We start from the raw sequence: 22195 nt of genomic DNA on the forward strand, positions 1-22195 counted from the left end.
AGTTGTTCCACAAAACAGAACTCTTCCTATTGACCAGAACCCACCATTTCTGGCATTTTCCATAGGACAGTAAGCAGCATTTCATTCTAACTTACATAAATGAACTTACAATAGCTTCCCTCTCCCTTTGCTCATCCTTCCACCCTGTTTCTCATTCTCTGTCTCTATATAAATGAAAGTAAAGTTTACCCATTTAATTTGGACTCCTGCTCATTCCCTACAGCAAGATTAAAATCCATAATATACCATTTTCTAAGTCAAATTGGGTTTTAACAAAGCAACACAATATAATATATAGTGTATACTCCATTAATTAAATGCTATTTAACTTCCTTTTTTTCAAAGAAGCTCTACAGCAGAGTGTTAGGTTAAACTGAGAAAGAATAGTTAGGTCAAGATCACTTTATAAGTTTGAATGACTTCTGTTTTTCAACCACAACAATATGTTAGATAAACATCAGTGTTATGTAATATACTTTCCAAAAAAAGAAAAGTAAACCTCACAATTTAAGCACCGTACTCTATGGGCATTGTAAATGTATGAAACAAGATTGTTTCATAACTTTATGACTATTCATTGTAAAGACTTAATTTGTGTATATGTGTGATTGCTTAAAAACAGTTTTAAAAAAACCATAATTAGTGTAAATTGGATGGTTTCCTGAAAAACCTTATTTTGAATGATTCACATATTCTGGCCATTAAAAATTCATACACATTATCGAATTCCATAACTGGGCTGCTTTCAGAAATGTGTACAGGTAGTCATTTAATAGGTAGTAATTTCATTTAATGATTGTTCAAAGTTATAACAGCACTGAAAAAGTGAATTCTGTTGTTTTTCACACTTGTGACCTTTGCAGCATCTCCATGGTCATGTGATCAAAATTCAAATGCTGGGCAGCTGGCATGTATTTATGACTGTTGCCATGTCCCAGAGTCATGTGATCACCATTTGCAACCTGACAAGCAAAGTCAATGGGGAAGCCAACAACCACTGAACAACCGTATTACTAACTTAACAACTGCAGTCATTCACTTAACAACTGTGGCAAGAAAGGTTCTGAAATGTGACAAAATTCACTTAACAACTGTCTTGCTTAACAATGAAAATTTTGGGTTCAGTTGTGATTCTAAGTCAAGAACTCCCTGTGTATACAGTGTTGTGAAAAATTGAGCTTATCTACTGCAATTGATAGCTATCTAGATATTCTTAAGCTACAGCTCCCTCATCCAGTATATCCTGTTCTGAAGAATTGTGGGAGCCTATAAATATTTGCCCTAATTTAGTGAATCTTAACCACCATATAAACAGGCTAAGAAGGCTTCAAGAAGCAGCTTTGTTGATACTTAAGCTAGTTCCGTAATAGTTTCAAACAAACTCAAAAACAAGTTGTTATTATTACAATGTAAATTTAGCAAAACAAGGTAAAGACAGATGGATCTGGAAGGAATCAAATTAAAAGCGAGGCCATATGCTCTTTGTCTATACTCCGTCGATGAAATATAATATTTTTGTAAAGGATATAATCTGAAATCTGTGATGGACATATATAATATTATACTAGAATGTATTTATATTGTTCCCTCAGAAACATCATTTATAACTACAAATGAAAATAAAGAATGTACCTCTGGGCAGACAAACAAAGCAGCATAACTCTACTGTCATTTCTGAATCCTATTTACGTGATATCATTTTAAAAGTTCAAATGGTTTCACTCTTAATCTTATAACTGCAGATCTTCTGTCAGCTTTTGTCCCCAGGTCCTTAGAACTGTGAAAATGTGGTTTAATTTATCACAAAAATGGCAATACTTGGATTTTTTTTAACATTGATTTTTCAATTGTTTTCTCCCAGTAAAATAATCACAGACTTCATCCCAACTCTGTGTCTGGTAGACATAAAGTTCTTAGAAGAAGACATCATTCTAGAGCAGTGGTTCTCAACCTGTGGGTCGGGACCCCATTTGGGGTCGAACGACCATTTCACGGGGGTCGCCAAACAAGGCTGTCCGCCATTTTTTCCCCCCTTTTCTTTGGCCACGCCCCTGGCACCCGGTGATGTATAAGTGGTTGGGGGTCACCACAACATGGGGAACTGTATTATGGGGTCGCGGCATTAGAAAGGTTGAGAACCACCGTTCTAGAGCTTTTCTTCAGCTATTTTTTCCTTAAGGAAGAAAGTTAGAGCTATGGTTGAAAATTAAAGTTTTAAAGGATGTTTGAGCATTTTTGTGATTTCAAAAGTGGCTTCATGTTAAGGAAACAAACTGTAATCCTTTCACCACTTTACAATAAAAATTATCATATATAAATGTCTTTGTAGGGTGCTGTTCTTAAAGGCACACTGAGAGCAATTACTTGAAAAATTAGCAATTCTATCTGGGACTCATGTAATGCAACCATCCATTAAATGATGTTATGTTTCTTATTTTTATATGTTTACATTTATGAGCTTCCTTTTAGTCCAGAGAGGAACTATAGTGATTTACAGTATAAAATGTAAAGTAGTATCAAAATACACCTATTTAGAAAAAAAATCTTTAAAAAATAGAGGGTGAATTATATGTAAAGTATGTCAGGGATTTGAAATGAAAAATTTTTAATCATCCATTCAAGCTAGGATTATTAGATACCTGAACAAGTAAAGCAAGACAAGGAACATTGGAAAGGAGGAGGACACATTTTAACTTTCTTGGCATCAGCAACAAAAATTACACTGAAATACTGCAAAAAAAAAGGGGGGGGGGTGGGCTAGATGTATATGAAATCATTTTTTGCAGCTTCATAAAGAGTGGCTTTTCAATTGTATGAATGTGCTAGAGCTGGTTAGACAACAAAAGCCTTCAGCATGTAATTCAGGGGTGTCAAACTGCCGGCCCACGGGCCGGATGCGTCATCCAGAAGCCGCACCCACCCCATTGCCGGCAATGGCAAAACCATCCCAACACGTTGCGCGACATCACGTAACATTGCAAGTTTGACATGTCTGATATAATTGGTTCAGATCTTGTCAATTTCGGGCAGCAGTGGAGAGTATTACAGGTAATCCTTATTTAACCACCACAATTGGGAAGGGAACTCCCTTGCTAAGCAAAGCAAGTGGGAAATCATGTGACCATGACTTTACTTTTCTTTTCCCTACTCCCCTGCCCTTTGGAATGCTCAATCTAGCAGTTCAGGGATACCTGACTGACAAGACTAATCAGTTTCACACTTTCTGGCTTTTGTTTTCGCTTAGCCATTCCCCCATCTTCTGATATGTTTACCTGGTGCTGAGATAATTAGCAAGAGGAGAATTAATGTTTGTATTTACATTAATTGGAAAAGAAGGGAAGGGAGTACAACAGAATAAGCAGGCACATGCTGGCGAGTACCTATCAAAAACAATGCCACCATTTGTGAATGCAGTTGGCAAACAGTCACTGTATTCCCCATTTATTCTCTTGTAATCCCTTCCTCTCCAATTTGTCTGCTTTGGAAGGGAGATTGGGGAGAAAAACAACATGCCAGACAAGGGGTCAATGTATATTGAATGTAATGTCAATCATGTGACTGAGAGACCCTGTAAAGGTCATAAATGCAGGCATTGGTCATAGAATTATTTTTTGCAGCACCATCATAACTTTGAACAATTGCTGAATAAGATAAGTCAATAAGCAAGAAATGTAGTATGGCTGTAATATAATTTATTGTCCAGAAAAGGAAAGACAATTAGTGAAGTCAACTCTTTCGGCTTTTATTGTTTATTTAATAAATTAAATAGTTAAATAGGATACATATGAGCCAGTAGTTTGATTCAGCAACTAAAAAGGCAAATGCTATATCAGGATGCAATAATTGCAACATAGAATTTAAATCAGAAGTAGTAGTTTTTCCAATCTACTCTACCATGGTTAGACACCTTTGGAAGCATTGTGCCCAGTTCTGGAAACTATAATTGAAAAGAAACAATGTCAAATTGGACCACGTTTAGTGGAAGGCTACCAAAGTAAAGGATACAAAAACCAATCCTATGAGGAAATATTAAAAGATCTGGATATGTCTACACAAAAGACTACTAAGGATGAAAAAGTAACACCCAGAAATGGGTGGATTTAATCCCCATTACCCCAGAAGGCAGGATTTCAACCAGTGATCTAAAACTACAGGAATGGGGTTCGGGCTAGACATCAGAAGGATCTTCCTGATTATATATGCTATTAACCAGTGGAATGGGCTGCTACATGAGGAGTTTGAACAGAGACTGTCAGATTCTCTGATAGATCTTCCACCACTAGGTGCCTCCTTCAATGCTAGTTTTATGACTATAGAGTAAGATCATTATATTGTGAACATCCAATTTATTACTAGATGATAACAAATAATTAAATGCTTTTGAATTGAAAAATGATTCCCTGCAACCAAGGCGCTAACCTCCGTTAGGATTTCTATTTGGAATGGTTCTCAGCCACAAGTTGCTTTGATAAACTTTTTTAAATGAACACGATTATCTCAGTGAACTATGTCTTCCTACTTACCCCCCAAAATATCATAACTAAGCAAAATGGGGAGTGTCCTATTGTAGGGGCTTCCACAATAGGTTTCAAAAAAATCAAGATGGCAGCTGTGATTGTGTAATCACGTCTTGCCTTTTTGTAGTACACATTTAAAAAGGGGTTACAGCTGGCATTCCCTAGTTTCGGCTGCCACCTTGACTTTCTTCCTATCCCTGCAAAGATTAGGAACCGTGTTCTAGACCACCACTTTGGTTTTGGCATTGCAAACCATTTTCCAGTGCAAGAAGACCAGATGATAATTAACATTAATTATTAAAATGCAGTAACGACTGAAAAGTTGACAAGTCTTCCCTATCAGTTTTGCCCATTAGTAACGGGCAGTGGTGCTTGAAGATAAAGGCTACTTTATAGTAATTTAAAAGGCATAGCTCCGACAGAGATTTTAAAAACACACTCCCTGTAAGAACTAGCCATAGAATACGGGAAGCTTGAGGGGTACACGACCTGCCCATTCTTCCAGACCACTATTGATTCAGGTGATCAAATATGCGGATAAATTTAATAGAGGGTTCCTGTTTCCCACCTGCAGTCCTCCTGGCCGCAAGGGGGCGCATCTTGCCATCCACCGTCCCGGGCCGCCTCTGGCTTCACTTCCGGGCGGTTGCACCCACTGTCTGGACCTCGGTTTTCTATTTTCTGTTTCTTCTCCTCTTCTCAGGCCGGGGCAAAGTGTCGCTCACGGCGGGCGAGGGCAGCCGGTCTCGGGCCGGGCCCTGACTGAGGTGGCGGGGAGTGGGCCGCGCGAGCCGCATGAGTGGATGGAGCCGGGCTCTGGGCTGCAGCGGAGGGGGCCGGGGCTCGGCGGAGGCGGGCTGGGCTCGGCCGGGGTCTCTCCCGCGCTGTCGGGGCCTCAGGCCCGCCGCAGGAAACAGCCGCCGCGGCCGGCCGACTTCAAGCTGCAGGTGATCATCATAGGCTCGCGAGGCGTCGGCAAGACCAGCCTGATGGAGCGCTTCACGGACGACACTTTCTGCGAGGCCTGCAAGTCCACCGTAGGTACGAGAGGGCCGGGAAGAGAGAGGAAAAGGGTTGCCTTGCCTTGGGAGGAGATGGACGGCGCCAGATCGCGTGAGAGGCGGATGCGGGGAAGGGGGAGGGCGAAGGGCAGCCGAGGGCGCCGTTCAGGGCTGGGCAAGCGTTGGATTTGCGCTTTGAACTCTTCCTCCTTTCCTGGGGACGCTGCTTCCCAGTTATGCCGGGGCACATCCCGAACAACGATTGGCCTAAAATCCTCTCCCCTCCTTCCCTCGCTTCCAGACACCCCGTGCCCCCATCTGAAAAAGTAAGGATAACTTGCAGGATGTATGTCAGGGAAACGCTAATTTTAGAAATAAATATGTTTTTCCACCTTTAAGATGTGTAACTTCCAACTCCCAGAATTCCCCAGCTATAGAATTCTGGGTGTTAAAAGTCATAAATCTTAAAACTGCCCAGATTGGGAAACACTGATATAAGTGCATTGTTTTATAACAGGATGGGGAAGCAGTATTTCTTGGTTCATAAGGGAAGAAATGAAACATAAGACTGTCAATACATCAGTCCTTTTATACACTTTTGTGTACACTTACATCTGGGATATTGTGAACACCTCTCATAAGTAATATTCTTTTGCTTCATAAAGTGTAAACTGTAAGAACCTACAATCCTCAATTAAAATGATTAGAATTATTCTTTCATTAGGAAATGTTACAAGCTTTCACAGAATTTGTTTCTGTAATTAGGTTTGGCTATTTAGAAGATTAGAGTGCCAATTTCATAAAGGGGTTAAGGCATCAGATGAGAAACGAAGATACCATGAGTTTCAGTCCCATTTTAGGCACAAAGCCAGCTTGTTGACCTTGGGCCAGTCACCCACTCTCAACCCTAGGAAGAAGGCAATTGCAAGCTACTTCCAAAATCTTGCCAAGAAAACTGTAGCAATTTGTCCAGGCAGTTGCCGACTCAAAGGCTCCCTCAAAAAAGATGATATTTGTCAGTGACTACTAAAGTTTTTTTTTTTTTTAACCAAGCATCAATGGGCCTTCAATAATCACAATACAGTATCTGTCCACTGCTACTGCAGGCACATTCTGAGGCTCGTTCTGACCATTTGGATATGACCATGGTCAACTGTGATCTAGCTGCAAATATTTACAAAATTGTTTTTTTTTTAAAGGCATGTGGCCGTAGATCTCCCTTTCTTGTTTTGTTTCCAGATTGTCAATTGCAGCATGATAGCTTTTTCTCATTGGAAGAAGCCAGAGAGGGAAGCTTTAAAGTTTAAGATTGTCTTGGTATCCAGAAAAACCTGTACAGTACTACATTTATGCCATTTGACAACATAGATACAGATCAGAGAAAGATTTGCTTTTAAAATTATCAACTATTTGAAATACTCCTCTATGGTTTATACATTTTTCCTAAGGAAAAACGGGTTGTCATGCAGTGCTACGCATATTTTTTCAGAAGTAAATGTCACTGTTTGCAATAGGATTTATTCCAAGATGAAGTTAGGACTTAGTGTTTTAATACAATTCTTTTGAGTGAAACCTTTATGGATTACTTTTAGTAATTTATAGAATTCCTGCTTCTAATAATACTTCACACATTTCTTTTGTCTCTTGGGAAACCTTTGGATTTGTATGCTTAATTTAAATTGGAAAGATAATTTGTAGTTGAGTTAATGAAATGCATTAGCTATATCTATTTCCTGACCACCACATGAAGACTGATGTTGATGAGCAAGTTGCTTTTCGTAAAAATTATACTGGCAGTAGTGACCTCTTAAAAGAAATATACACTGAACTTCATTTACTAGGTTCCCTAATATGTCTTGAAAACCACTATCCTGAAATACACTTCAGAAACTAATTAGGTAATTCTAGCAGTTCATTGTATCTGTAAATAGATAAGTTATTCTTATTGGAATAGACAAATTAATTTTCCTGATCAGAGCAGATCAGATTTACCTAAAATATTTGTTAAATAAACATCTTTATTGTTTATTTGTTTCACAAGCCAAAATTTCATAGTTGTGAAAAAAATGCAGCTGGAACTTAACAGTAGGGGCACTTGGTTTTTAAGGTGGCTGATACATTGTTTTAATTGTCTGTATTCTTTATTCCTATTAATTTATTTATTGTAGTAGAATCTTACAGCAATCTTATAATATTTAACTCAAGATCAGTGATGCTTGCATACTAGTGAGACTTTATAGGACAGTCCACCATATAAAATTGCAGGGAATATTTCTATATGCTTTTCTTTTTACTCAGGTTAATGATAGGTTGATATACATTTAAATGGATTTATATAAGCCTCACTGAAATACATTTTAATACATATAATTTGCATATACTACATTCATTAGATTTTTAAATTTAATAGTTCACACTCTTGATTTTTTTTCTTTCCTTTATCATGATTAAAAGATGGGATTTCTTTTTATTTAATGTTGGATTAATTGCTATAAATGTAACTTAAATCAGATATAGATATATTATAGGTATAATAACGTTACTTTGGCTTCAGTCCTATACTTTGGAGCATATCTCATTGCAATCAGGAGCACTTACTTCTGTGTAAACATGTACCAGGTTGCAATACATGTTACTTTTAATAGTAACTTACCAACATTCATATGTACACTAACTTTAGAAACTGGAAACATGGATTGCAGAAGTTAATGAATAGCTCTGACTCATTTTTTTTTTTTTTTTAGTGTTTTAGTAGCTTGTATTTCCTACAAAGTGTACAAAATGCTTCTTAAAATCTGGAAAATCCATTTCCCATCTTCCTATCTTGTGCTTTACTGTATGAGAATAGTTATTATGCTACTCACCCTGCCAAAACAATTTCTGTAAACCTCTTCTCACATATCCACACTTTGGTTGGTTACTTGGTTTGTTAGTTGATTACTTGGTTACTTTGTATTATGTAGCTTGGTTACTATATAATACTAAGTATTATACACATATATAATATTACACATTTCCACACTTTGGTTACTGGTTACTTAGTATTATGTAGCTTGGTTACTACATAATACTAACCCACCATATGAATTTATAGATCACACATGTGTAAGTTTTTGGACAAATTTAAATTGTCTCCTTTCTGAGTTGAAGGGTAATTTAGAAGTTAATTGTAAATAACATGTTTATTTGATCTGCTTCATTTATCTTTTTCAAGAATAGATGTAGCTGACATGTTGAGCAAATATTTTTCTAAACAAATTGTAGGAGTAGTGTCAAACCAGAAACATTTCAAAGCTGCAAACTACAATCTTCTCAAGTAGTCCTACACTATCCTGAATAGTGGATTTCTACTTCCCAGGGCACTTTGTCCATTAATCATAAGTGGTTTGTCTTGACCAGTCTACTGCTACAGCCAGACAGAAGTATAATATTGCCACCAAGATTTTAGCATTTGGCACCAGCTGAAAGGAGGGAGAATATATTAGTAACATTTAATGACAGAATTCAGAATGACCTTTCCAGGAGCTTCCAATAGTAAAACTTTACTTAAGTTCTACTGAGCTTGTATAACAGGGATCCCCAATCCCTGGGCCGGACCCCAGTGCTGGGTTGCAGCCCATCCAGAACTGGGATAAGTGGTGGGTGAGCACCCACATGCACACGAAGTTGCATTTTAAAAGCGGTGTGCGCACGTGCAAAACCATCCCTTCTCTCTCCTGCCTCCACCAGTCTGCCAAGCCAGAAAGATTGGGGACTGCTGCTGTATAACGTATAAAGTAAAATCATCACAACAACCCCATACACCAATGTCCCCTAGATCAGTGATGGCGAACCTTTTAGATACCAAGTGCCCAAAAACCGCTCTGCCTGCCCCTGCTCCGCCCCCTGCCCCACCCACCTGCAGGGCCACCTACCGCCTCCACAGCCTGCTGCAGATCGCCCAGGCGGCCCTGCAGCGCCGTGGTGACCACGCCCTCCGCCTGCGCCCTGCAGCATCATCTGCGCGTGACAGGGCATGAGGGCAAAGTCTTATTCCTGCTGCCCAGCTGCCATGTGCTTGGCTGCACTGCTCCATGCAGGTCGTGCCTGGGGGCAACTCTCCTCCAGGGGGGCTGCTGGTGAGGAGGGGACTGCGGAGTGAGGCGGGGCTGGGGCGATGGCACGCGTGTCCACAGAGATGATCTGTGGTCATGATCTAGGTCATGGGTATCAAACTGCCAGCCCACGAGCCAGTTTCATCATACCGAAGCTACGCCAACCCTATTGCCAGCAATGCAAAAAGTTTCAATACATCACGACACGTGACGTGGCGAGTTTGACACCCGTGATCTAGGTGCTTGGTTTGGTTGCCAAACATCCCATAATAATGTAATCACCATTTGCAGTCTTTGCTGGCTTCCCCAGAAAGTCTGGGAAAGCTGGCAAGGAAAGTTGCAAGTTGCCGAACAACCATTTGTTCTGGATTGGACTATCTGTGAAGGCTAACAAAATTAAAATTGAATTAATATGTAGTAAATAAATGCTGGTTTTGAAATAAGAATCAAAATCCATGTTGAGTTATAAGCATCTGAAGTAATATAAGAAGAACGAAACAGGCATGATTTTATTTTATGATTAACTTCACTTTAGGTTTTGGATAATAAACTATTTGAGATTCTTATTATTTTCAATTATATGAAAATGATTATATGACTTGCAGGACTTTATCCACTAGGCTGTAGGGAAATTGCTGTGAGAATCTCACATCAATGGTATTTATGGTTTTATCTTTACCATTTTTCAGAACACACTGAACTCTATGTTAATTGGTATGACCTGTACAGCACAGACTGCACAGCTGTAAACAGCACTGATAAAACATGGTTTTGATTTTACAGTCTATTGCAGCATTATGAAGGCCATCTTTCTAACGTGTGATTTGGTCATGCTGGGCCAAGTCTAATTCTGTATTTGCTTTTTTGCCCTTTGGCCTACTTGTTCCCCAATTAACATAGCTTACATAGACTGCGATTCTATGCACAGTTATCTGGGGGTATATTCTAATGGTTGCAAAGAGATCACTTCTGAATGTGACTTTTGGCATACCACTGAAAAGGATGGTCTTAACTCCAATTCCAGTTTTGCAATGGTAGTTGAAGTCAATTTGTGAAGAAACATAACCTTCTATCATGAGTAATAAATAAATAGGAATTGCCAACCCCTTTAATTGCTTTCCTTTAATTTTTTTCCTCTGCCTACCATAATTCTCACCTCTCTTCATCAAGAACACGAAGTGCTGCTATTATGTTTTTGTAAGCAACTCTTGGGGGTTCCTGTCCTAATACATAAACAGTGTCAAAGAGTACCTGCTAATAATTGTGTCTAAAAAAATACATGTAATTTTCCTTCCTGTGACTTAGAGACAAAACCTCTAGATGGTGGGAGAATATAAGTACCTCAGACTGTGTTAGTCTTTCAGAAACACTTCATGTTCAAATGGAAAGAAAAATAAAGGTGACCAATGACAATAGTAATAAGGCAAATAAGGAGTATTTTGGAAGTACTATAAGGGTTAGTTTCTTTCTCCTTCCAACTCAGCAAAGTGAGAGACAGGCAATTATGTAACTCTTAAATCAGATAATCTACATCTAGAGATATGACTTAAAATCCAAAAGAGCAACTGAACACATCCGGCTTTCACTGGTCAATTATTTTGGAAAATTTGATCTGTTTTTTTTCACTGATGCATTTTTTAGAAAGTTATATTATTATGATAACACCTATTAGAAAAGTAAAGGCCCAGTATTCCTTCAGGTACATAAAACAAGTTTAAAATGTTTAAATATCTAAAAAAAATGTTTTTGTCATATTTTATGTACATTAGAAAATATTGTCTGTGTATGTAGTATATCTTTACATTGTCAATGAATAATGTTTCTGTGAGTTTAATGTATTTTTAATAAATATTGTTTGAAGCCAGTGATTCTGCACTCATGGCTGACCATTTACCTCATCCGTGTATTCTCAAGATCAGATTTCAGTATACTGTGGTGTAAGTTATAATACTTAGAGAATATGTATGTAACATGGATATAATGGAGGATCATTTTTTGAAGTTTTGGGGGTTTTATTGGCAATAGTGAAACAAGAATATCACAGAATGCCACATAAGTTCCATGAGCACTCTAAAGTTGAACAAAATTCCTTTCAGTAAGAAATCACCCTTGATTTTTCTAGCAAGATCTTTCCTTCCACTGAGCTAGATCAAACTAGAAGGGTTTTTTTAATATAAAGTTTCAGATGGTTCCTATAAAACTGGTCAAGGTATGAGGCACTTCTAGTTTAATTTGAGTAAATCATAATATCAAAATCTTTTTATTGAAAACATTTTCAGTTTTGCAGTTACGATCCAGATGCAATATCTGTCTTTTATCTCTTCAGCTTGCTTATATATGAACAGGTACAAAATTATCATACTTGTATTTGCATTTGCTATTTATTCCTCCTCTTTTATTTACTGTATTTTATTTATAGGTGTTGATTTTAAAATCAAAACAGTAGAGCTAAGAGGAAAGAAAATTAGATTACAAATCTGGTAAGTAAAAAATAATGCAACCAGCAGAATGTTCTTTTAAATTTTGTGTTCTTGCATGGTTGTGGTATGATGCCTAATATAATTAACTTTTAACTCATTTGCTGCTGAATTTTTTTCTCACACACAGCATATAACTATAGGAACAAGCAATTTGTGAAGTAGTGATCAGAAAGTAGAAATACCAGTTTGAAATAACGATATATTATTTATTGAACAGTAGTGTTCATGTCTTTAAACCAAATTAGTTTACAATAATAAATAATAGTTCATTAAATTATTTCTTTAAATTACATAAAAATTTATTATATTTATTTATATTCTGCCTAACTTCCAGGAATTTCAAAAAGATCAATTAAATAAGGAGAATATATTTTAATGATTTCATACTTGAACAATTATCTTTTTTTTTTGGCTTTTAAAAAAGCTGAGTTGGGTTGTCTAGCTTTCTTCTTACAAAAAAAACAAATTCTAAAGGGAAAATAATAGTGCAACAATAGTGCCTCCTTCTCAAGTCCAGCATCATTTTTTGAATCTAAATATTATTTAATTGGTAGTTTATTCACAGTATTAAACTTGGATAAGTTAGGAAAGTCTCTCCCATCTATGATATTGGCACCCATGGGAAAAATGAAATGAAAAAAATACTGTTCTGTGATTGGTGATCTCTAATAAGAAATATATATATAGTTTTAACTCCTTATGGCCAAAATATGAGTGATGATTGTCATAGGCAATTTCTCCAGCACTGGAGATGGATAATCCACGCAGTGGGTTGAGACTGTATTCCTGGCCAATCAGATCAGTCAGCCAAAGTTGCCACGCCCCGTCTTGGACCATGATCCTTTAGTCTTGACTGATCTGGCCATGCAGAGACATCTACAACTTTTGGCTCCTGGGCAGGTATAGTTCCTTTCCGTTAGGGGGGATTTTTTCTAGTAGCTGAAATTGCTTAGTTTAAAAGTTAATTAGAGATAATTTAATTCAATTTAATTGACCACTCAAAAATTTCCTTGCTAAATTGTAAAACTCAGGAAGTCAGATTCCTACAGGGGAAACCACCCCCACTTAAAAGGGGGAAATCCCTAACTCCCCTCCCTAACCAACCCCAGCCACCTTCCAGCAGCCGGCAGCCGCCTTAAACAAACGGGGAGGCTCGGGCAACCCCTCGCGTTTAAAACAAACAAACAAAAAAAAAGACAGAAAGGCAAGCAGTTAGCGAGGGAAGCGGAGGACAAAGGGGACGCATGCTGGGAGGGAGATTGATTAAGGGAAACAGCTGGCGTGCGAAGGAGCAGTCTTTTCACTCCAGGCTGCTCAGGATTTTTTAAACGAGGCGCCATTGTCTGCACAGCTGGAAGCACGCGCAGCTCTTTGTTACAACCGCACGTGGCATAGGCAGCCTTGTTAACACATGCGCAGTAGTTTCCTGGCAGCGGCGGCCATATTTTTTGTCCAAACAGGGGAGTTAAAGTTCCTTAAGAAAGCTAGGTTCAGCCGCTGGAGTGAATTAATAGGCAAGCAGTACTGGGGTACTAAAGCATCTATTATTCATTCAGAGACATTCAAATCAGACACATAGCTACTGGTTCCAGGACTTGGTGTCTTCTACCTAAAGTAAATAAGAACCTTTCATAACTAACTGTGTTTAGTTGCCTTTGGCTCCTTCCAGACTTCGGGTCCCCCATTAGTGGCCCGTACGCCTCTGGATTTAGTGGTGGGTCCCAGGCATCCCCAGTCGCGTGCCTGTCCTTACCCACCATAGTCAAGCCGGGTTCCAGGCATTCCCATTAGCGTGCCTGTTCTTATCCATGCACAGTGACTAACTCTGACAATTTGGCAGAGTCTGCTCCTGAGTTCCAGACGCCCCCAGTAGTGCGCCTGTCCTTACTCAAAGTTGGAGCTCTCCTACTACCTGGGTCCCCCCTATCGCGGCCCAGCGTTAGTGGAGAATGGAGGAAGCAATCATTCCCTCCACTGGAGCCCCGCCTTCATCCTCTGGAGCACCTGCTTCAGAGGATTCGGAATCCTCTGCAGCCCCTAGAAAGGCTGCAAGGAAGTCATCAAAGAAGGCTGACAAACAGGCAATCAGAAGACACCAAGCCCTAGAAAAAGAGTTCGACAGAGCCCAGAAAAGGGCCAGAATTGAAAATAGGCAGAATGGGGGAATAGGTCCTGATCTACCGCTGGGTCTCCCTTCATCCCCACGGGCCATTTGGTCATTAGGGAGCTCATCACAGTCCCAAACAGAGGGTGGGATAGGCGAATTCTCATCGCTCTCCCGATCCCCCTCCCCACGGAGGTTACAGGAAACCCCGAGGACCATGCTAACCACAGCACCTGCAGGGTCGCAGGCAATGGTCACTCCTCCTGCATTGACGGGGGATCTGCTAGCTACCCTAATAGCACAGGCAGTGGACCGTGCATTTGAGGCCAGGGCTCAAACTTCAAAAGCCAAGTCTCTAGGACTTAGAAAGAGGCATCGGGAGGAAACGAAGGACCATCAGGACCTCTCCTCCGTCTCAGACTCGTGGGTCTCTGAGGAAGCTTACCTGGACCAGCCAGGTACATCACAAGGGATTCAAATGTCTGAGGAGGAAGAGGACACCTCACCTCAAGGGCCGTCCTTCAGCGGCCTGTTTAACCCTTCTCTTTTTGTTACTATTCTGCGCAAGGCTGAGGCCACAGCCCATCTGGGGCATGGGACACCAGCGGAGTCTGTCACAGTTGACACGGAGGCTGAGCCGACGTTCGCCGAAAAGGTAACCACTCAACACCGCATACCATGCCCGACCATGTTCCTAAACACAATAAGGAAACAGTGGGCAGCGCCAACCTCCCTACCGCTTCCTAGCAATGCGGAGAGGAAGCTATTTAACGTAGCAAGGGAGCTAGAGGGAACATTGGAGGTGCCGGTGGTGGACGAACCCATAGGTCCCCTGATATCGGACACGGCCATATCAGGAGATTTTGCTGAGGCTCTTAAAGCCGAGGACCGAAAGAGTGAGTCCAACTACAGGAGAACGCACCAGGCAATAGCTTGGGCTACCAGGGCGTCTACCTCCGCGTCCTTTTTCACCAGAGCCACACTTTGTTGGCTCCGTGAGCTACAGGGCCGGGTTCCCATGGAAGATATACGCACTCATCAGGAACTCAGCAAAATGGTAGCGGCCACGGAATATGCGTCGGACGCAACACTTTTAGCGACCAAGTTTTCAGCCAAGGCAATGGCGGCAAACAACACGAGCAGGCGCATCCTCTGGCTAAAGAACTGGCAGGCGGATACCAAATCCAAGTGGAAATTGGCTTCGGCTCCGTACCAAGGGGCAAAGCTGTTTGGTGAGGCACTAACGCCATACCTGACAGAGAACAAGGACAAGCGCAAGGTCCTTAAACACATGCTTAAAAGGCAGGACAAGAGACCCGGCTCCTGGGGAAGGAAACAATCCTTTCGTACGGAAGCCAGGGTCAACTACTTTCAAAATTCCCAACCCTTCCAAGCTAGACAGGATAGGGAAAGACAGGGGGACAGACAGAACACAAGACATAGGCAAACACAGGGAAGACGGCCCTTTCGGGGGAACAACCGCCCCTTCCGCCGTACCAGATGACTCCCGCCCAGACCTTCCCATAGGGGGCAGACTAGCAGGGTTTGCTCCCCAGTGGGAAGAGACCACCACGGACGTATGGGTCAGGAACACCATACGTCATGGTCTATCTCTAGAATTTCTCTCAAAGCCCCCGAACCGCTTCCGCCCGTGCCCCTGTCCCACAAACCCAACAAAGAGAAGGCTCATGAACGAGGCCGTTCAGCACCTTCTAAACATACGGGCCGTAGAGCCGGTGCCTATGAACCAGAGAGACCAGGGGTTTTATTCTATCCTCTTCGTGGTCCCAAAACCCTCGGGGGGTTGGAGAGCCGTTTTGGATTTGAAAAGGCTAAATTTCTACATAAAATACCGCAAATTCAAAATGCAGACACTACGCTCCATCCTTGGAAGCGTAAGGAAAGGGGATTTTCTGGCATCGATCGACCTCACGGAGGCATACTTGCACATCCCTATCTCTCTGGCTCACCGCCGCTTTCTACGGTTTGCCTACAGGGGGCACCATTTTCAATACAGGGCACTTCCATTCGGCCTGTCATCAGCGCCCAGGGTGTTCACCAAGATTCTGGCGGTTCTGGCAGCACAACTAAGAAACGTACCAGTCAGAGTCCAGTGCTACCTGGACGATATTCTAATCCAGTCATCGTCCGCCCAGCAGTCTCGGGCGGACCTAAAGTTAGTGATAAAAATGCTGCAGGACCACGGCTTCTCGGTGAACTTTCCAAAGAGCCATCTAACCCCAACTACGAGAATACTCCACCTGGGAGCGGTCATAGACACAAAGGAATGCAAGGTGTACCTATCACAGGAACGCCTCAGCAGCATAAAGAAAGCCGTAAAACAGGTAAGCCGCGGTCAGTCAGTGACGCTGGTCTGCCTCTCCCAGCTGCTAGGGAAGATGATATCGACCATAGCAATAGTTCCTTGGGCAAGGCTGCACTCAAGAGAACTGCAATGGTTCATGCTCCCGTTTCAGAGACAACAAATCAGTGCATCCCGGAAGAGGGTAGGCATACCTCTGAGAGTACGACACTCCCTCAGGTGGTGGCTATCTCCAGCTCTCCTCAGGGGGTCCCCCTTCAGGGAACCAGACAGAGTAGTAGTCACAACAGATGCGAGCTTATTCGGCTGGGGAGGCCACTTGGGGACCAAGTGGGCACAGGGCCGCTGGTCAGCGGTGGATCTCCGACACAACATAAACTGGCTCAAGCTGCGGGCTATTCACCTAGCGTTAAGGCATTTTCACAGCAGCATAAAAGGCAGGCACGTACTGGTCCTGACGGACAACGTGACAGCCAAGGCCCACATAAACCGTCAGGGGGGCACGCACTCTCGCTCGCTCTCGGCCGAGGCCCTCCTACTGGGGGCCTGGGCGGAACAAAATCTGGCCTCCATAAAGGCCGACCACATATCGGGGGAGGCAAACATCCAAGCAGATCTGTTGAGCAGATCAACAATAGATCACTCGGAGTGGCAACTACACCCGAGGATCTTCAGGGAGGTCTGTCACCGCTTCGGGCTTCCCCAGGTGGACCTTTTTGCCTCTCCTTCCAATGCCCACCTAACTCGCTTCTTCTCCCGATTCCCATCCAAGGGAGCAGAGCAGACGGACGCGTTACGGAGCCCATGGCCAAGGGGGCTCCTGTACGCGTTTCCACCCTTACCTCTCCTTCCGGCGGTAGTACGCAAGATTCTGCGGGAAAGGGCCGAGGTAATCCTTGTGGCCCCTTATTGGCCAAGGAGACCTTGGTTCGCAGACTTGAGGAGTCTCTCCCGCACGAATCCATGGCGGATTCCTCCGGAGAGGATCTCCCTCAAGCAGGGGGAGATCTCCCACCCAGAGCCACAATGGCTACAACTAGCCGTCTGGCTCTTGAACGGTCAATTTTAGCCAAGGGGGCTTGCTCACAGGGTGTAATTAGGGTCATACAGGCATCAAGGCGCCCCTCCACGAACCGTATCTACGAGGCCACGTGGAGAAGCTTCCAATCATGGTGCTCTAAACAGGAAGTGTTACTCGAAGGGATCACAATTCCCAAGATCCTAGAATTTTTACTAGAGGGCCTAGAGAGGGACCTCTCGCCAAACACACTGCGCAGGCAAATCGCCGCCCTCTCAACTATACTTTCTGCCAGCCCCGGTGAATCCTTGGGCAAGCATCCCTTAATACGATCCTTCCTCAAGGGGGCTGCAAACATCAGACCGCCAACCGTGCACAGGTATCCATCGTGGGAACTACCACGAGTACTACAAGCCCTTACCAGAGCGCCCTTCAAACCACTCAAAACATGTGACATTCGCTATCTGACCCATAAGGTAGCATTCTTGGTAGCCATCACGTCAGCTCGGCGGATATCCGAGTTAGCTTCTCTCTCAATGAGGAAGGACCTGTGCCATTTTCACAGGGACAAGGTAGTCCTAAGAATAGACCCTTCATTCATTCCAAAGGTCAACTCCCTTTTTCACAGATCACAGGAAATAGTCCTACCAGACTTCTGTCCAAACCCAGCTCATCCCCTGGAACAACAATGGCACACCTTGGACGTACGCAGGGCACTAAGACATTACATTTCACGCACAGCGGAATTCCGACGCTCGGAAGCGCTTTTCATATCCTTCCACCCTGCTACTAGGGGCTGGAAGGTCTCGTCCTCTACCATCGGTAGGTGGATTAGGGCATGCATCACGGGGGCATACCAGGCGGAGTCCTTGCAAGTCCCCAAGCATATCACAGCCCATTCCACAAGGAGTGCTGCCACCTCAGCAGCATGGGCCATGCAGGCTTCTATTGAAGAGGTATGCAGGGCAGCCACTTGGGCCTCGCCCTCTCCATTCATTCGTCATTACAAAATCGACAGGTACTCCTCTGCAGAGGCCTCCTTCGGTAGGAGGGTTCTCCAGCAGGTGCTAGACCAAAGTTGCACACGGGACCAGTCTATTCCCCAACCCAAGGGACAATAGGCTTTGGTATGTCCCACTGCGTGGATTATCCATCTCCAGTGCTGGAGAAGGGGCGTTGACTTACCTGAACGCCTTTTCTCAGCACGGAGATGGATAATCCACACCCGCCCTTATAGACTAGAATAATAGGGTATATTTAGTGGAGCCAAAACGTCTTACTGTCAGTCAATGGCTGCGCTCGAGTCAAGACTAAAGGATCATGGTCCAAGACGGGGCGTGGCAACTTTGGCTGACTGATCTGATTGGCCAGGAATACAGTCTCAACCCACTGCGTGGATTATCCATCTCCGTGCTGAGAAAAGGCGTTCAGGTAAGTCAACGCCCCTTTTATGTTATTTCATTTCTGATAAAATTTTAAACTAACACATATCGCAAAGTTATTCACACTGGTGTGGTGAAAAAAGCTGTTGTGAGAGATTAATCCAGCTTTATTTGGACTATCTTCTTTAAGCTAGCTAATGTTATTAGCCCAGTGTATTAATAGTACATCTTGCATAATTAATAGTAGTAATAACTACTAGATATGTTAACAGCCTAGCAGGGATGAGGGGGGATTCAATGGTTGTTTGGATAATACCGTAGAAGCAGTTTAGTGATTCTTCTCTTGCACAGATGCAGTCAATTCAGTTTACTAACTCCTCTTGGCAGGTCACCATCAAATCTGTTTGTCGCACCTTGTGTTTGTCTTGCTTCCATCTGAGTTAATTGCTGTTGCATCTTTCGTATCATCTGTTACTCTAATACTTGAAAATTATTGGCATGACTTCATTCCTCATCTGTGTTCCCATCTGGAATCCTAAGGCCACAGAATTGGTACTTGAGCCAGAATGATGGTTAGCCATGATGGTTTGTACTGAAGCTAATAATGAGGTAATGTAGATTTTTTAATGTGCCACTGTCTTTTAGAGTTAAGTTAACCAATTGTTGTGGCTGGTTAGAGTGATACTTAGAACAGTCTAGTTTTTGAAAAGCTACTGGGTGTTCAATCCTTACTAACACATGATAGACACCTTTTTTTAGTTCTGAAATTCTTCATGCATAATATTTCTTTAAATATTTCAATGAAGGTTTTAAAAGTACATTAAATTCAGGGCTTAAATAAATGGAATAGTATTTCATTGAAAATAAAGCTCATATGAGATTTCCTACACTAACATATAATAACATTTGCTAATGGTGTTTGCCTAATTAGTCGTTTAATACTCAGACTACATATGTAAAGCTTTTCCTTGAAGGTATGGAAAGGAAATCAAACAGTCCCTGTTATTCAATCTTCTCTGTATTCCATGTCATTCAAATCTCTCCACCCTTTCCAGTGGAAAAAGATTAGAAATTACATTAGAAACAAAGACTGAGAAGATCCAACAGACTTGAGTCAAAGTTTCAAAGTAGCAAAAGGTGAGCATTCCTTTCAGAATGCCAAAGATCTTAAATAATAAAAGATCCTTTCCCCAAACGGATTGCCATGACTATCTGCAATGCTAAACAAGCAAAAAGAAACCTGAAAAAACAGGGTATCTGACTCCAGAGCATCCCCTTTGGTGATTCCAGTTAAACACACTTTTTGGAATTCCTAGAGGGTGGGTAAATCTTTTGTGAATTTTTGAGGAGCAAGGCAAGGGCTTGTTGGGGAGAGCTCAGTGTGGCCACCTCTGACCAGCAGATCTTGTACTGTGCTCTCGGAATAAATTTCTCCTCTACTTCAAATTGCCCTTGTTCTGCATTCTTTAGTCCTACTGTGGAAATGCTGTACAGTTGTTTCCTTCTAACAATTGTAAGGCTTTTTTCGATTCAGTGGAGTTGAATAAAGCACACAAGGATTTTTCTCATCCATTTGAATTAATGAAGATGCACTTTAGATGAAAGACTTTCACAATAAAAATGTGACTGACCCTCTGTATTTTAATATTTGGACAAATTTCTCATTCAAGCTGTAGGATTTTCCTTTCTCCACCATTCCCCAATTCACCTTCTAAAAATCAGGAATCTACCGTATATTCCGGCGTATAAGACGACTGGGCGTATAAGACGACCCCCAACTTTTCCAGTTAAAATATAGAGTTTGGGCTATACTCGCCGTATAAGACTACCCCTCTTTCAACGCACACCAAATAAAAATTAAAAAACATCAGATTTGATTTCAATATGGTAATTTTAATTCAAATGCTTATGGCATAAAGGTACTTAGCAGGAAAACTGTCACTTATAAACATAAGGCTGTTTGTCATCAAACATGTAAACATAAAACAGTGCAAGTGATTAAACTTTTCCTAATTCACTCTAAAGCTGAAAGGAAGGATAAGACAATAAACCCATGGGAGCTGCCATGCTATTTGTTTTCTAAGCTGTCAACCAAACTGGAACTGATGATGATAGGAGGAAGATAACAAACAATAGAGAGAGCAAGTGCCGGGCAAGTCCCTGGCGAGTCAGCAACGCCCATCATAACTGCAAGCTATTTTTATAGGTTTTGCTGGCATGATACTTTCCCTTTAAAAGCCTTTAAAATCATCCTGTTCATCATCTGATATCATAAAAATATCAATGACATCTTGTGATACATTTGCAAGGCAGTCATCGTATGGATCGAATTCCGTATCAGATGGTGTGGTCTCAGCTTCGGCTTCCTCTTCATCTTGCCACAAGTAGTCGTCCTCCATACCATCTAATGAATTTGATATGCCACACTTCTTGAAAGACTTGATTATTGTTTCTGCATCAATATCATTCCAGGCTTTTATGACAAACTTGCACAAAACATCCAATTGTGGAGCACGCATGTTTCCTCCTTTTGTGAATGACTTTTCGCCACTAACCATCCATTCATTCCACTGTTCTCGAATGCGATCTTTAAATGGCTTGTTTAGGCATACATCCAGTGGCTGTACTAACGATGTTAATCCTGCAGGAATAACTGCCACATCTGTGTTTAGTCTTGCAAGCTTTTGCTTGGTGCTGGGAGTTAAATGAGCCCTGAACATATCCCACACCAGTAGACTACGTTTTTGAATAAGTCCACCTGGTCGCCTGCTCCATACATTATCAAGCCATAGCTTTACCCCTTCTTCATCCATCCAGCCTTTTTCATTCACATGTACAAAACAACCAACAGGGAACTTGAGTTTTGGCATTGTTTTTCTTTTAAAAATAATCATTGGTCTCAGTTTGGCACCATCAGCTGTGCATGCTAGTACCACTGTAAAACTGGACTTCTCATGTCCTGTTGTTTTAATTAAAATTGTTTTTTCACCTTTCTGATGGACAGTTTTATTTCCAACCATATCAAAATTCATTGGAGTTTCATCCATATTTCCAATACTACTTAATGCATAGCCATGTTTAATGCGCTGTTGTATTATGTATTGATGGAAACTAATTACTTTGCTATCAAGATCTGCAGGTAATTTTTGTGCAATTTTCGTCTTTTGCCTCAGTACCATATTATGCCTTTCCAAGAATCTAGTACACCAGGATGCAGTGGCCTTAAATCTGTTGCTGTGATCTGGGTTAGATTTGGCCCACTGAAGTGCAAACAAA

At 41.8% G+C, this 22195-nt stretch overlaps 1 protein-coding gene across 2 annotated transcripts in view; it reads left to right on the forward strand.

Moving 5' to 3' along the window:
• Nucleotides 1-5099: 5099 nt before the first annotated feature.
• RAB12 (RAB12, member RAS oncogene family) overlaps nt 5100-22195 on the forward strand; it is a 30136-nt gene continuing 13040 nt past the window's right edge. The window contains exons 1-2 of one of the 2 annotated variants that reach the window (XM_039339197.1): nt 5100-5558; nt 12032-12092. In XM_039339197.1, the coding sequence (XP_039195131.1) occupies nt 5321-5558; nt 12032-12092 (299 nt within the window). In that variant the 5' untranslated portion in view covers nt 5100-5320. The remainder of the gene's footprint in view (nt 5559-12031; nt 12093-22195) is intronic. The other variant, XM_039339198.1, reaches the window with a different exon arrangement.

The sequence above is a fragment of the Crotalus tigris genome, unplaced genomic scaffold (assembly GCF_016545835.1).
Source record: "Crotalus tigris isolate CLP2741 ecotype Arizona unplaced genomic scaffold, ASM1654583v1 scf7180000017731.4096049, whole genome shotgun sequence".
Taxonomy (NCBI): domain Eukaryota; kingdom Metazoa; phylum Chordata; class Lepidosauria; order Squamata; family Viperidae; genus Crotalus; species Crotalus tigris.